This window comes from Petaurus breviceps, unplaced genomic scaffold, assembly GCF_028583685.1.
Source record: "Petaurus breviceps papuanus isolate PSGF00001 unplaced genomic scaffold, PetGlider_PUasm1.0 551, whole genome shotgun sequence".
In the NCBI taxonomy this organism is placed as follows: domain Eukaryota; kingdom Metazoa; phylum Chordata; class Mammalia; order Diprotodontia; family Petauridae; genus Petaurus; species Petaurus breviceps.
In genome coordinates this window covers 37,663,235-37,676,241 of record NW_027186372.1, presented here as the reverse complement: position 1 = coordinate 37,676,241, position 13,007 = coordinate 37,663,235, and the positions used below count along the sequence as shown (strand labels likewise).

At 40.6% G+C, this 13,007-nt stretch overlaps 1 protein-coding gene across 8 annotated transcripts in view; it reads left to right on the top strand.

Annotated features, from left to right (window-relative positions):
• SH3RF2 (SH3 domain containing ring finger 2) overlaps positions 1 to 13,007 on the top strand; it is a 170,250-nt gene that overhangs the window by 125,678 nt on the left and 31,565 nt on the right. For 6 of the 8 annotated variants that reach the window (XM_069102681.1, XM_069102682.1, XM_069102677.1 and 3 more), the window contains 2 exons: positions 9,654 to 9,745; positions 11,241 to 11,411. In XM_069102681.1, the coding sequence (XP_068958782.1) occupies positions 9,654 to 9,745; positions 11,241 to 11,411 (263 nt within the window). The remainder of the gene's footprint in view (positions 1 to 9,653; positions 9,746 to 11,240; positions 11,412 to 13,007) is intronic. The other 2 variants (XM_069102683.1, XM_069102684.1) reach the window with 1 other exon arrangement.

The window sequence follows — 13,007 nt, the reverse complement described above, 5'->3', positions numbered from 1 at the left end:
TCTCTCTCTCTCTCTCTCTCTCTCTCTCTCTCTCTCTCTCTCTCTCTGCCTCCACGATACTGCTCCCCAAAAGTTCTTCTGACCTCCTCTGCTTGGGCCTTCTCTCTGCTTGTGCCTCTCTCTAAATCCCCCGCACCAGCTCCTCCCAGCTCATCCCTTTCTCTTCACGTCAACTAGTCCATCCCACAAGTGGGATTCACAAGCTCTGGGTTTTAACACTCAACCCAAAAACCAAGCCAATACAGGGGGATCTTTATATTCTATTACCATTACAACCCCACACCTCATGGAATAGCTTTCTGTAGTATCAGCATTCTCTTTCTGTGCATCTTCCTTTGAGTCTCAGCTCAAGAAGTAAGCCCCACCATCATACTGCCTACTTATACTGCACTTTCCAAGGGGAAATGGTACTTATAACGTAGACTTCAGAGATGGGTGTTAGCATGGAATTGTTGCATGATCAGAGACTGCCAATTTGGCTTTGAATAAAAAACATGAGGGACTAGACCCCATGAATAGCAGGACAGAAAATGCAGTTGCATATCAAGCTGGATGGGGTCCCACTTGCCATTGACTTAATGTGAAAGTACAAATATAAGCATTATCAGACTCAGGTGCTTTTGCTTCATATGGATTGCTATGACTTGAAGTGTCAGGATTATAATTGAAACTGGCCATGCAGCATGCACTCACAGCACCTATTCTATCAGCCTCTGCCTTGGTGCTGTTGAATGCCAGTCTACTTTAGACACAATAGGCTCTTTATCTCTAAAATATATTGTGTTGAAAGTGAAAAGAAGAGAAAAAGAAATGGACAGAGCTGACAGAAGCTGGCTTTGTTTTTATAGCTTCATATTTGGTATAGTGTACTCTGCTGTTGGCATGAAGTCAAAGGCAGTGCTGGGCAACAGAATTACTGGGCCTCGCCCTTCAGAGGAAGCCACAGAATACAAAAAATAGTCCCATCAATGAACCTGTACAAGGGTCCAACAGCCCACAACTGAATCTTTTTTAGAAGGAAATTGAGTCATAGAGTGAAAAGCTGGCTTTAGAACCTCCCAGAGATGGAAGCCTTCATGTTTAACTCCAGTCCAACACAATCACATTCATTGCCAATCCTTTCCTCACACCTCCTCCTCCAGTCAATTCACAGTTGGGGTTCTTCTTAACCTTTTTTGTATCATAGATCCCTTTGACAATCTGGTAAAACCTATTGCCTCTTTATTAGAGTACTATTTTTAAGTACACAAAATAAAATGCATAGGATTACAAAGGAAACCAATTATCAACATTAAAAAAAAACTTCACAGGGTGGCCAGGTGGCTCAGCAAGTAAGAGCACCGGCTCCAGTGTCGGGATGACCTGGATCAAATCTGGGCTCAGATACTCAGCACCACACCCAGAAATAACTGGCCGTGTAACCTTGAGCAAGTTACTTAACCCTGATTGCTTAAAAAAAAAAAAATATATATATATATATATAAACTTCACAGGCCTCAGATTAAGAACCCTTGGGATTTTAATATCTCTTCTACTACCACCCTAGGAAGGTTTCCTTCCTACCAGCTAGCTGAGGATTTGCTGAGGATGTGGATTGAAACTATGTGGTCCAGTAATTAGACATTTTTGTCTTTGCTCTCTAATCTAAAATCAAGAATAAAGCTATAGGCTAGAAAAATTCCAAGCCATTCTTCAATGAAATAAAATGATTGGAGCCCCATCTAAGTATATACTCCACTATATTGAACGAAAGATTTCCTTTTCCTATCCATCTTTCCTTTTCTTACCCCCCCAAAAAAAGTACAAAAAGATGGACCATCCCCCAAAAGCCTGATGCTAAACATCTTCTGGAAAACTGCACCCTATCTCTTAATTATTCATTCTGTTTTTCCTCTGTTAACAGCCATAAATACAGTGCACTAATAGAGTAAATGACCTGGTTGCCATATTTGCTCCTACAATTTTATTTTTTTTCTTAGCTATTTTAACACCAAAGTAAGAAGAACGAGCACAGCTGGTGAATCCAGGTTATATCTTCCTCCCAGAGAGCTGCTATAGCCATCAGTGCCTAGAGCCTGTGAAGCTTATAGAAAGAGCACCTGAAGATGTGTGAAGAGTAGCTAACCCTATTTACTTTCATCAAACTCACTTTAATTAAACATAGTTTCACAGTGCCCAGCTGCTCTTACCAAACCTTCAGAAGTTCAGAATTGGACCAGTAATGCCCACTGTGGAAAAATCACACAGAAGAGGAAGGAAAATTTCTTCCACAAAATCAACATCAGAGTGGTGCAAAATAGGCAAAGGTATCTGCTAAGAATAAGCAAAATGAAAAGAAGTCTTTCCATCATTGTAGTAGCTGTGTCCTTTAGCTCTTCTGATGGATGTTTTATGAGTTCTGCCTGAGAGGCCCCGTCCTGACAGCTCACAATGCCCCGCTTCATTGGGAAAGATAGATTAGTTCCCTTTCTCAGAGAATGTTTTTACTCTCAGGCAAACAAACATCACTTGTCTGCTCCCTGCTCATAAAGAACAAGTGGGGGTTGGGGAAGGGGGTAGCTTGAGGACTCTGCTGGCACTGAGACGGATGCTGATAGGAAGAGTGATCAATGTGGCAGCTCTGGGGTGATGACCTCATCTAGAAGTTGCCTCTTCCACAGAGCAAAAAAAGAAAAGAAAAAGAGAATGAACTTTATACTCTGCTTATTACTCAGGCTACTGTCTATGAAGTTAGTGATAGCTACAGTCATAGCACAATATAATAACAGCTTAAATTTATGCAGAATTTTTCTTTTGAGGACTTTAAAGCTGCTTCCTATGAACAGTCTCGCTTATCACTGGAACAGTGAGTTCAGGAAAGGGAGATGTTACATCATGGAACCATGCAGCAAATCCTGGACTGGGAGTCAGAAGCCCTGGTTCTAGGACCAGCTAGTGATTTGAGTCTTGCATTACCCTTCTGGAAAATGAATGCTCTGGATATTTTTCTTCTTTCTTTTGTTCTTTTTCTTTTTTCCTCTTTCTTTTTTCCTTCCTTCCTTCTTTCTTCATTTCTTCCTTCCTTTTTCCCTTCCTTCTTTTCTTTCTTTCTTTTCCTTTGTTTTCCTTCATTTTCCTTCCTTCCTTCTTTCCTTCCTTCCTTCCTTCCTTCCTTCCTTTCTTTCTTTCTTTCTTTCTTTCTTCTTTCCTTCCTTCCTTCTTTCCTTCCTTCCTTCTATCCTTCCTTCCTTCCTTCCTTCCAGCTGAACCTATTATTTCAAATCCTGCCTCAGACATTTAGTATCCATGCGACTTATCCATCAGTCACTTTCCTATCTCAGTATCAGTTTCCTCATCTGTAAAATGGGGTTAATAATAACACCTAACTTGTGGGGTTGTTCTAAAGATCAAATGAGATAATATTGATAAAGACTAGGTAATCTTTAAAGCACTGTATAAATAGCAGCCATTACTATTTTTTCATCAGTGTAGGGAACTCCTAGTGAAGAACTTCTACCAGTGCATATCAGCACCTCTCTACAGGTGATAATCCTAACAAATTGCCTGGGGCATCAACTGCCCAGTGATTTGTCCAGGTTCCTATGGCTAAAGTGTGCCAGAACTGAGATTTGAATCCAGGTTTTCCTGACTCAAGACCAGCTCCAACACACCAGTCTACCTCTCTACTTTGGATATAGTAGGTATTTAGTAAATGCTTGCTGAATTGAAGTGAAGGGAATTTTATAGTGGAGCATATCCTTAGGTGGTGGTCCATGTTCTTGAACTGCTCGAGATCAATGCTTTGATCATATTCTCTGAACATCTTACCATTGGCTGGAATCTATCCGTAGACACCTCAGTCTCGTAGAATCTATCCATCCGTCAAAGATCATCTATCTATTGTATGTCAAAGACCGTTTATTGGGTATCCAAAGACAATAATGAAACAGTCCATTCCTTTAAGACCCTTACTTTCTATTGGAGGAGACAACATGTACATATGTAAGTACATCTAAAGTGTCCTTCAAAATTAATCTCAATCAACAAATATTTGTTAAGTAATCTACTGTGTGCTAATGCTGAGAATACAAAGACAAAAGAAATAGCATGAACAACAGTTGAGGAAATACATTATATATACAAAGGAAATACAAAGCAATTTGAGGGGGAGGGAGAGGCACTAGCATCTTGGAAGCATCTGATTTTTTTGAAGGAAGTTAGAGATCCCAAAAGGCAACAATGAAGAAGTTCATTTTAGGCATGGGGGAGTGACAGCCTTTGTACAGAAGTGGTAGATGGAACAAGTAGGACTATTTGTCTGAAGTACAGAATGTGTGAAGGGAATGATGTGTGCATGAAGTGGGAAAGGCAGTCTGGAGCCAGATTACAAAGCACTTTTTGAGTAGGGGAAAGATATGGTCAGACCAAAAACTACGTGGAAGATGATTTGGAGATGGGAAGAAGGTGAGGCAGGAAGCCCAATTAGGAGTCTGTTGACTCCTAATTCCAGGTGAAAGATGGTGAGTCCCTGAAATAGAAACAATTTGGTGAGTGAAAAGAAAAATATGTGAGAGATGTCAAGGAGATAGACTTGACAAGACTTGGCAACTCATTGGATGTGGGAGGTGAGGGAGAGGAAGGAGAGTCAAAGATGACTGCAAGTCTACAAACCTGGATGCCTGACTCCAGGCCCAGCAATATCCACCGAGCCACCTAGCTGCCCTTACATTCAAGTAAAGGGGAGACAAATACAGAAATGGGAGTGATCCAAGTCAAAAGGGGCTACTTAGGTTTGTTAAGTATTGGGGATACTCAGCAGACCCAGAGGGGAACAATCAGATACACTCTTTTACAGTATCAGTAGCAGTATTGAATTGATAATGGTTCCAGAACTAGAAAGGTTTGTGTTGAAGAGGGACTGAGAGGTAACTGCAGGCAGCAAGATTATTGGCCAAAAGATAGTGGGGAAGTTCCTAAAGGCTTCACGAGTGAGGAGAGCAGAGTCTCAGGATAGTTGTTTCATAGCTGACAGAATTATCCCACTTGAAGAATTTTACTTTCCATCCAAATAGTCCTAGCAAATCCCTGACTTGCTTTGTACTCTCGAACCTCACCCCATACTTAGCATTGCCTCTCTCCAAGCCTCTGCGTGTTGAAATTCTCCTCTTCTTCTGAGGCTCAGCTCAGATACCTTCTACTCCTTGAAACCTTCTTGGAGTGAGAGCCTCCTACACATAAAAGTGATCTCTCTTTCTTCCAGTTTTCCCCTAGTAGTTTCTGTGTATCTCTCTTTACCATCATATATCTAACTTGTATCATACTCATTTATGTACATATCAATCTCCCTATTAGACAGTGAACTCCTTAAGCACAGGGACTTTTTCCCCAAAAATCTTTGTATTCCCACAGTGTTATTCACATAGTTAACATTTTTAATCAAAAAATGAAAATTCTGTTATTTCTCTTTTGACCCTTACAGCAACACATGAAGTTAGGAAGAGGAGATGCCCCTTACTTATTTACTTCTACATTTATTTCTTACCTGCTCTGTAACAGTCATGGTGCCAGGATGGGATTACAAAGACAAAAATGAAGGAATCTCTGTCCCTCAAGGAGCTTACATTCTACTGGTGGGAAAAAGGACATGTATACAAAAAAGTAAAGGCAAAATATCTATGAAATATTGGGGGAGTGTGAGGGAAAGAGATGGTAAGATGGGATGAGCAGCCAGGTGGGAGGGGGGATTAGGAAAGGTTTCATGTATGAAAGAAGCAGCTAGTTGGTGCAGGGCCTGGAGTCAGGAAGACCTGAATTCAAATCCAGCCTCAGACACTTACTAGCTGTGTGACCTGAGGCAGGTCACTTAACTTCTTATTGCCTCAGATTCCTCATCTGTAAAATGAGCTGGAAAAGGAAATGGTAAACCAGTCCAGTATCTGTGCCAAGAAAACCCCAAATGGTAGGATAGGACTGAAACTATGGAACAATAACACTTGAATGTAAATGCTTTGTGGGCATTTGTGTCTTTGCTTTTGAATTTTTATCTTCAGGGCATATTGATGGATGGGCCTCAAGCTAAATTGCAAAGGATCTCAAAAGCCAGGCGGAGAAGTTTGATGTAGGATCATAGAATGTTAGGACTTACGTATCATCATCTAATCTAACACCCTTTTACAGATGAAATAAAAATATAAAGGTTGAACAACTGGCTTAAGGCTGTTAAGGGAGTTTGTGGCAGAGCAAGGCTTAGAAATCAGGCCTCCTAGATCCCAAATCAGTGTTCTTTACAAGTACACCAAAAACTTTAGGAAACAAAATGCTATCAAATCCAAGTTTTAGGAAGTATGGAATGCTCTCCCTCTGCATCTCCACCTCCTGGCTTCCCAGGCTTCCTTCAAGTACCAACAAAAATCAGAAGCCTTTTCCTAATTCCTCTTAACTCTAGTACCTTCCCTCTATTAATCATTTCTTATCTACCCTTATATTGTTTGTGCATATTTGTTAGCTTGTTGCAGCCTTCATTTAAATTTCAAGTTCCTTAAGGAAAAGGATTGTCTTTTGCTTCTGCTTCTGTAACCAATGGTTAGCATAGTGCTGGCACATAGTAGGTATTTAATAAATACTTGTTCTTGGCACATAGTGGGTGCTTAATAGATGCTTGTTGACTGATTGATCCTCCTACTGAATTACTCAGGCCATAAGAACTTGGAGCTCTGGAGCCAGGACTGACTGATATGTCAGTTCAATCATCTTACCCATTTACTAATAAAAGCTAGTTATCTCTAACTTCACTCCAAGTAGTAGGAATAGACTTGATTTCATTCAAAAGTCAAAGTTTCAGTGGGCGGCTAGGTGGAGCAGTGAATAGAGCACTGACCCTGGAGTCAGGAGGACCTAAGTTTAAATATGACCTCAAATACTTAACACTTACTAGCTGTGTGACCTTGGGCAAGTCACTTAACCCCAATTGCCCTTCCAAAAAGCAAAATAACAAAAAAAGTCAAAGTTCCATCTTATTATTTATTTGTCTTCCTCTCCTTATCATATCTGCAATTGTTCTTCTCTGCCTCTTTCAGTCTATCTCTGTTCCTCTGTATCCTTTCTTCATCTGTCTTTATACTTGTGTTTTCCTCCATCTCCTATCTCTGAATATCTTCACTTCCCCCCTGTCCTCTCTCTCACACACACCCTCACCCTCTCCCTTTCCCTCTCTTCCTCCTCCTCCTTTTTTCTTATCCTCCTTTTCTGTCTCTGTGTGTCTCTCTGTCTATCTCTCTCTCTCTTTTCCTTTTCCCCTCCTACTTTCCTCTCACACACAGAAACACAAAGACCCAAACTAGACATTTTCCCTTTCCTCCCCATGCTCATTTGGTCATAAATGCACACTCTTTTTCCCTCTTAGGTTCCATGCAGGAGTTTAACCCTTACCCATAGACCCCTACTTAAGTCAGCAATGGCAAAGGACAGGACAAACCACAGGATGAAATCTGCTTCTGTGTACTCCAGTGGTTCCCTCCTTGTTAGGCGATTAGCAATGTTTATGGATTGAAGGGATTTTCAGCTCAAACCTAACATTTGAAAGTCATGGTTGTTAAATGAAGTTTATCCTGTTTAATCAGTTTTCTAGCAATATCCACCAACACCAGATTAGTCTTCCATTTAATAAGATGCTTCCTTGGCATCTCTCCCAAAACCAGCAGGGCCTTACCTTGCCTTGCTATGGGTAAGCAGAGCAGCTAGCAGCTTAGCCCAAAGCACCTCCTTTTTTATATTTTATATTTATTTTGAGAAAACCGGTTTGACAATATTTGGTTGCAAACCTCAGAACAACTCTGTGCAATGGAAAAAGTACCCAGATGAGAGACAGTAGAATGATTTCTGACTGGATAACTTGATACAAGATGAATGGAGTTGTTTCAACATTCACACATACATGAATGTGAATATACATATATGTGTGCATGCATACACACATGGAATCATAGACATATAGACTTTCTCATACATAGAAATAGCATGCTAAATATCCTGGGTTCAGGATCAGAAGACGTGGTCACAGAGCTCAGTTTTACCTCTTTTTAACTATGTGACAAGTCACTTTACTTCTCTGGATCTCAGTTTCCCCAGCTGTAAAATGAAAGGGTTAGAAGGGATGATTTCTAAAGTCGCTTCCAGCCCTAGTCCTTTGAAAAAATTGTTGAAATGCTCACAATAACACACATACATGTTGCACCTAAGATCCCAGGGACAGACAGCCCTACGGTAATAAATGAGCATTGTCAGCTCATTTATACATGTATAAATAAGTGTAACAGTCCTAAGCAGATACATGGAATAAGTGTGAAGACTCAGACTGCCAGAGGGCAGTTTGTCCAGGGCCCTGTAGGGTAATCTGTACCTGCTAGACTTTTCCAGAGGTAAGCAAAGGAGATGAAACAGAGATCTGTACCCTTGGGAACTCTGCCTAGTGACTGATTAAATGTTGCAGGCAGCCTCCTTGAGTGGGGCAGGGGTGTATGGGAGTACAAGGGGAGAATTTCCCACCCTACATACAGAGGATCAAACCCCAGCTGTGTTTTTTTGGCTCCCTAGCAGAAGTGTCAAACAGGCTCCCTTCAACACACTTGCTGAGGAAATATTTAACAAAATAAAAATACAACAGAATGTAGATGATGTTAATATGTGGTTTTCCACGTTGATATGTGACCTGCTGGGATCCTTATGTATGGCTTAGCGGCCCCTGGTTCTCCTGGAGTTTGACACCAGTTCTCTATAACAAAAATAAATTGTCATTTCTCTGTTATCTCCCTATGGGTTATCCATTCTGAACTTTATATATGTGTTTATCAGCAAGTTATTTGCTACCTGTTTCTGGCCCCTGAAGCATAGGGAAAGTTGTTGGCCATCTACATGGGGCAACAAAAGACTTCCCCTATCCTTTTCGCAAAATACCCCCTGGTATACCACATTAATTCTTGAAATGCCTTTTGGAAGAAAGAAAACCTTTTTCATTACTCATAGGACCATAGATTTAGAACTGGCAGGGACTTAGAGGGTCACATACTCTAATCCCCTCATTTTACAGATGAAGGAACAGAGGCTCCAGAGAAGTTAAGTGACTCACCCAGGGTCACATAGCTAATGAATGTCATACCTATTATTGAAAATCCCAGGACTTTTTTCTGAAGTCCAGTACACTAAATAGCCTTTCATTTCATTCAGCAACAAGAACTGATGCTTCAAGTGCAAAACTCCCTTGCAGAGGGAATACAGGGAACACAGGAATCCCCACTGAAGCATAAATAATGGAGACTGGGAATCTTCTGTGGGGAGAAGAACCTCTGAGTGGGTGAAAGGGCAGAAAGAGAGAAGGTGAAGAGAGTTGTTGTAGGATTAGATTTGCCAGGTCCTCATATACCATTCTCAGCAAGAGTTTGAGGCTTGATGCTAAAAAGGTCACTCTCCAAGATGCCACGTGCTACTACTGCAGGGTTCCTCCCCACAAAGAGGAGCTTCATCTGAAAAGGGTGTAACTGTTTCTTCCCAGGTGTGTCGTCGCAATTGTTCTAAATTCCAAGGGAAAGTCTTGGCAAGCTCATCTGATTAATACTCTGCTGTCTCTTGTGTGTGTGTGTGTGTGTGTGTGTGTGTGTGTGTGTGTGTGTACATTATAGGTCAGCACTTACTACAACACATCTGGATCCCTCGGACACTCTGCTGCAATTGTCAACCTTCCCTATTCCCAGCAACACATATCAGCTAATATGTGAGTATGGATATAAAATCCTTTGTTTCTTGGGCTAGAAAGGACGTAGAGAGGCCAACCATGCCACGTCCCTCTTAGCTCTTCCAGGATCCTGACAACAACTATTTCCACTTGAAGTACAGTGCTCTTGAACTATCTCAGGCAATAACTTGGAAGGGGTAGTGTGGTACAATGGGAAAAGTGCTCAATGGTAATTGAGAAGTCTTAGTTGATATCCTGATTCCAGTACTTATTACCTAAGTTATCTTAGGCAAGTCATTTAACTCTCTGAGCCTCGGTTTCCTCATTTCTAAAATGAGGGAGTTGTTATAGATTACTTCTATGGACCCTTCCAGTTCAAGTTGTCTTTAAAACCCCCAGTATGTCATTGTACAGTCTCTCTTAATAGCATTTTACGGTGTCACATAACCGGGGGTGTGCTGGTAAATGTTTTAACAACCAGCTTTCCTTTTTTAAGAAAAAATGCACAATACAGTTTTAGTTTGCATTAGTAACATTTTCTCCATCACTTCCTTAAGTCTAGCCAATAAAAACAATAATAGGCAAACAAAACAAGCCCTAATTCATAGCATATTTGATTTTTGAGGTATAAATTCTCATGCTAAACATTCAACAATCAGCTATCACAAGCCATTTCAAACTGGCTGTGGCACACTACTACTATAACTCAAAATCAAGACACTCTTTCTAATGTCCCTCTCTCAAGCAAGGATGAGATTGAGGACCATTTTGTCAGGTATTTTGTAGAGAAGATCCTTTTTCAAATTTATAAGTTAGCTTGATACAGTGGAAAGATAATTAGGTCTGCAGTCATAGAACCAGCATTCAAATCCCCTCTCTGAGGATTATGACCTGTGTGGCCTTGGGCAAGTCACCAAAACTCTCTAGGTCCAGTCTCCTAATCTGTAAAATGAAATGTTTGAATTAGGTGTCCTTTGTGGTTCTATCCAGCTTGAGATCTCTATGACCCTTTGAGCTTTTGAAGTTCTTTCCAGTTCTGAGATTCCCTAATTCTAAATCCTTTTTTGATGTGGCATAAAATCCATTCCCCTTTGTCCTGTCCTCTGTGCAGATGGAAATAATATAAAGTGATATTAACTCGCATTAATCTGTGACCCTTTCCAATATACAAAACATTTTCCTTACAACATCCTTGTGAGATAGAGGTGATACAGGTAATATGGAGAATGTTGTTACTCACCCTGTTCTTAGACCTAAAAAAGTATAATATTCTTCCCCCTGACAAGTCTTCTCTTTTCTGTTCTCTGTCAACCTGGGTCCTTTGACTTTTCCTCTTTAGAAAAAAAAAGTGCATTCACTGTCGTTTTGTAAAGAGAAGGAGTCAAACGGGTATCTTCTTTTCTGACCTCTGCCAGGTCCCACGCCCTCACCCAAGATGATCCTTGGTCATTATTTGGGGGGGATAGAGGATGAGTTCCACCAAGCAGGCTTTACTGTCTCCATTCTCCTCACCAGGATACCTCTGTTTCTCCAGGTTTGTTGCTCTGCATTCTTATTCAGCCCATGGACCAGATGAATTAGATCTTCAAAAAGGAGAAGGCATCCGGGTCCTTGGAAAGTACCATGAGGGCTGGCTTAAGGGTGTGTCCTTGGTCACTGGAAGAGTTGGGATCTTCCCAAACAACTATGTTGTTCCTATTTTCAGGTTTGTTTCATTATGATCATAGATGTGGGGAGGTCAAGGTCAGTCTACTTACAATGACCTGATGATGATGATGGAGCTAACAGTCCTCGTGGCAGGAGCCAGCAACTTCCATCTCAGAAATTTCTTCTATTATTAATCACTTGATTTATTAATAAATGGATCTATCAGTTCATATTTACTAAGTACCTACTATGTTCAGGACACTATTTAGCTTAGAGCACAAAAGTGAAAAACAATAAGCAGCACAGTATGTCTCCATGGAGTTTTAACCTTTAATTGGGCGGGGTCCCAAACAAGTATAAGGTAGAGTGTGATAGAGGCAAAGGCAAGAACCAGATAAAAGTTATGTAGACCAAGATATCATAGAATTATAGATTTAGAGCTAAACCTTAGGGTCATTTAGTCCAATCCCTTCATTTCACAGATGACAACACAGAAGATCAGAAAGTTTAAGTAACTTGCCCAAAGCCACACAGATAATATGTTACTAGAGGTAGAGGTGGGATCCCACGTCAGGTCCTTTGATTCTAAATTCAGCATTTTTTTCCCACTATATCACACTTCATGCCCCACCTAATGTGATTAGGCATTATGGATATTTTCCAGTGGAAGAAAAATAAAATAGTAGCTGACATTTACATGGCATTTAAAGGTTCGCCAAGCACTTTACATAAATTATTTGAGCCTCATGACAACTCTACTGAGGTAAATACTATAGGTATTATTAATTCCCATTTCACAGATGAAGAAACTGAAGCTCAGAGAAGTCAAATAATGATTATAATTAAAGTAATGATTATTATCAAGTAATTGATAATTATCAAATAATTATCACATAGTTCATAAGTGTGGAAAGTGGGATTTATAGTCCTGTCTTCCCGACTCAAGCTATATATACCACACTGCTTCCCCCAAAACATATTGAGAAATTTCTTAGGATGCCAGGGCACAAGCTAGAGTTTCCAGAAATTCACAACACTCCTTATCATTCTGTGCCAAGAGAAAAAAAAAAAGGTTCTCTCTCTGAAGCCTTCTTCTGGTATTATCCCATTATAACGATTTTTTTTTTCATCTTGTAACAGACACAAATTTTATTGATCCAGCCACCTGGCCATCTTTATGTAGGGGACTAATCAGGGGAATTCTCTGATTAAGCTGATGAGCTTACAGAGACAACTGAGCCTTTGTTTGGGACTTCATTGCATCTCCCTATGAAAGGTTTGGGCATGCCCACTGTCAACTTCATGAAAAGGATTAAGAACCTCTCCTGGGCAATAGGGGTGATTTGACAGGCTCTGCTGACTGTGTACACACACACACAGACACACACACACACACACACACACCATCTCCTTCTCTACCTCCATTTTCCCTCTCCCAAGAATCCCAATTCCTTTACTCTCCAGAACGTCAGTCAGAAAACTGGCAAAGGATAAGGAGTAACCCCTAAGGTCATCATAACACAACAAAGATCTCTTTATGACATACCACAGGGTCACACCTTCCAAGAAGAAATAATCCTACTGTCCTCTGTTCCCTTGCCAGATCATTTATTAGAATACTGGGTTCAAAAGTTTAGGGGACCAGAGACTGGGA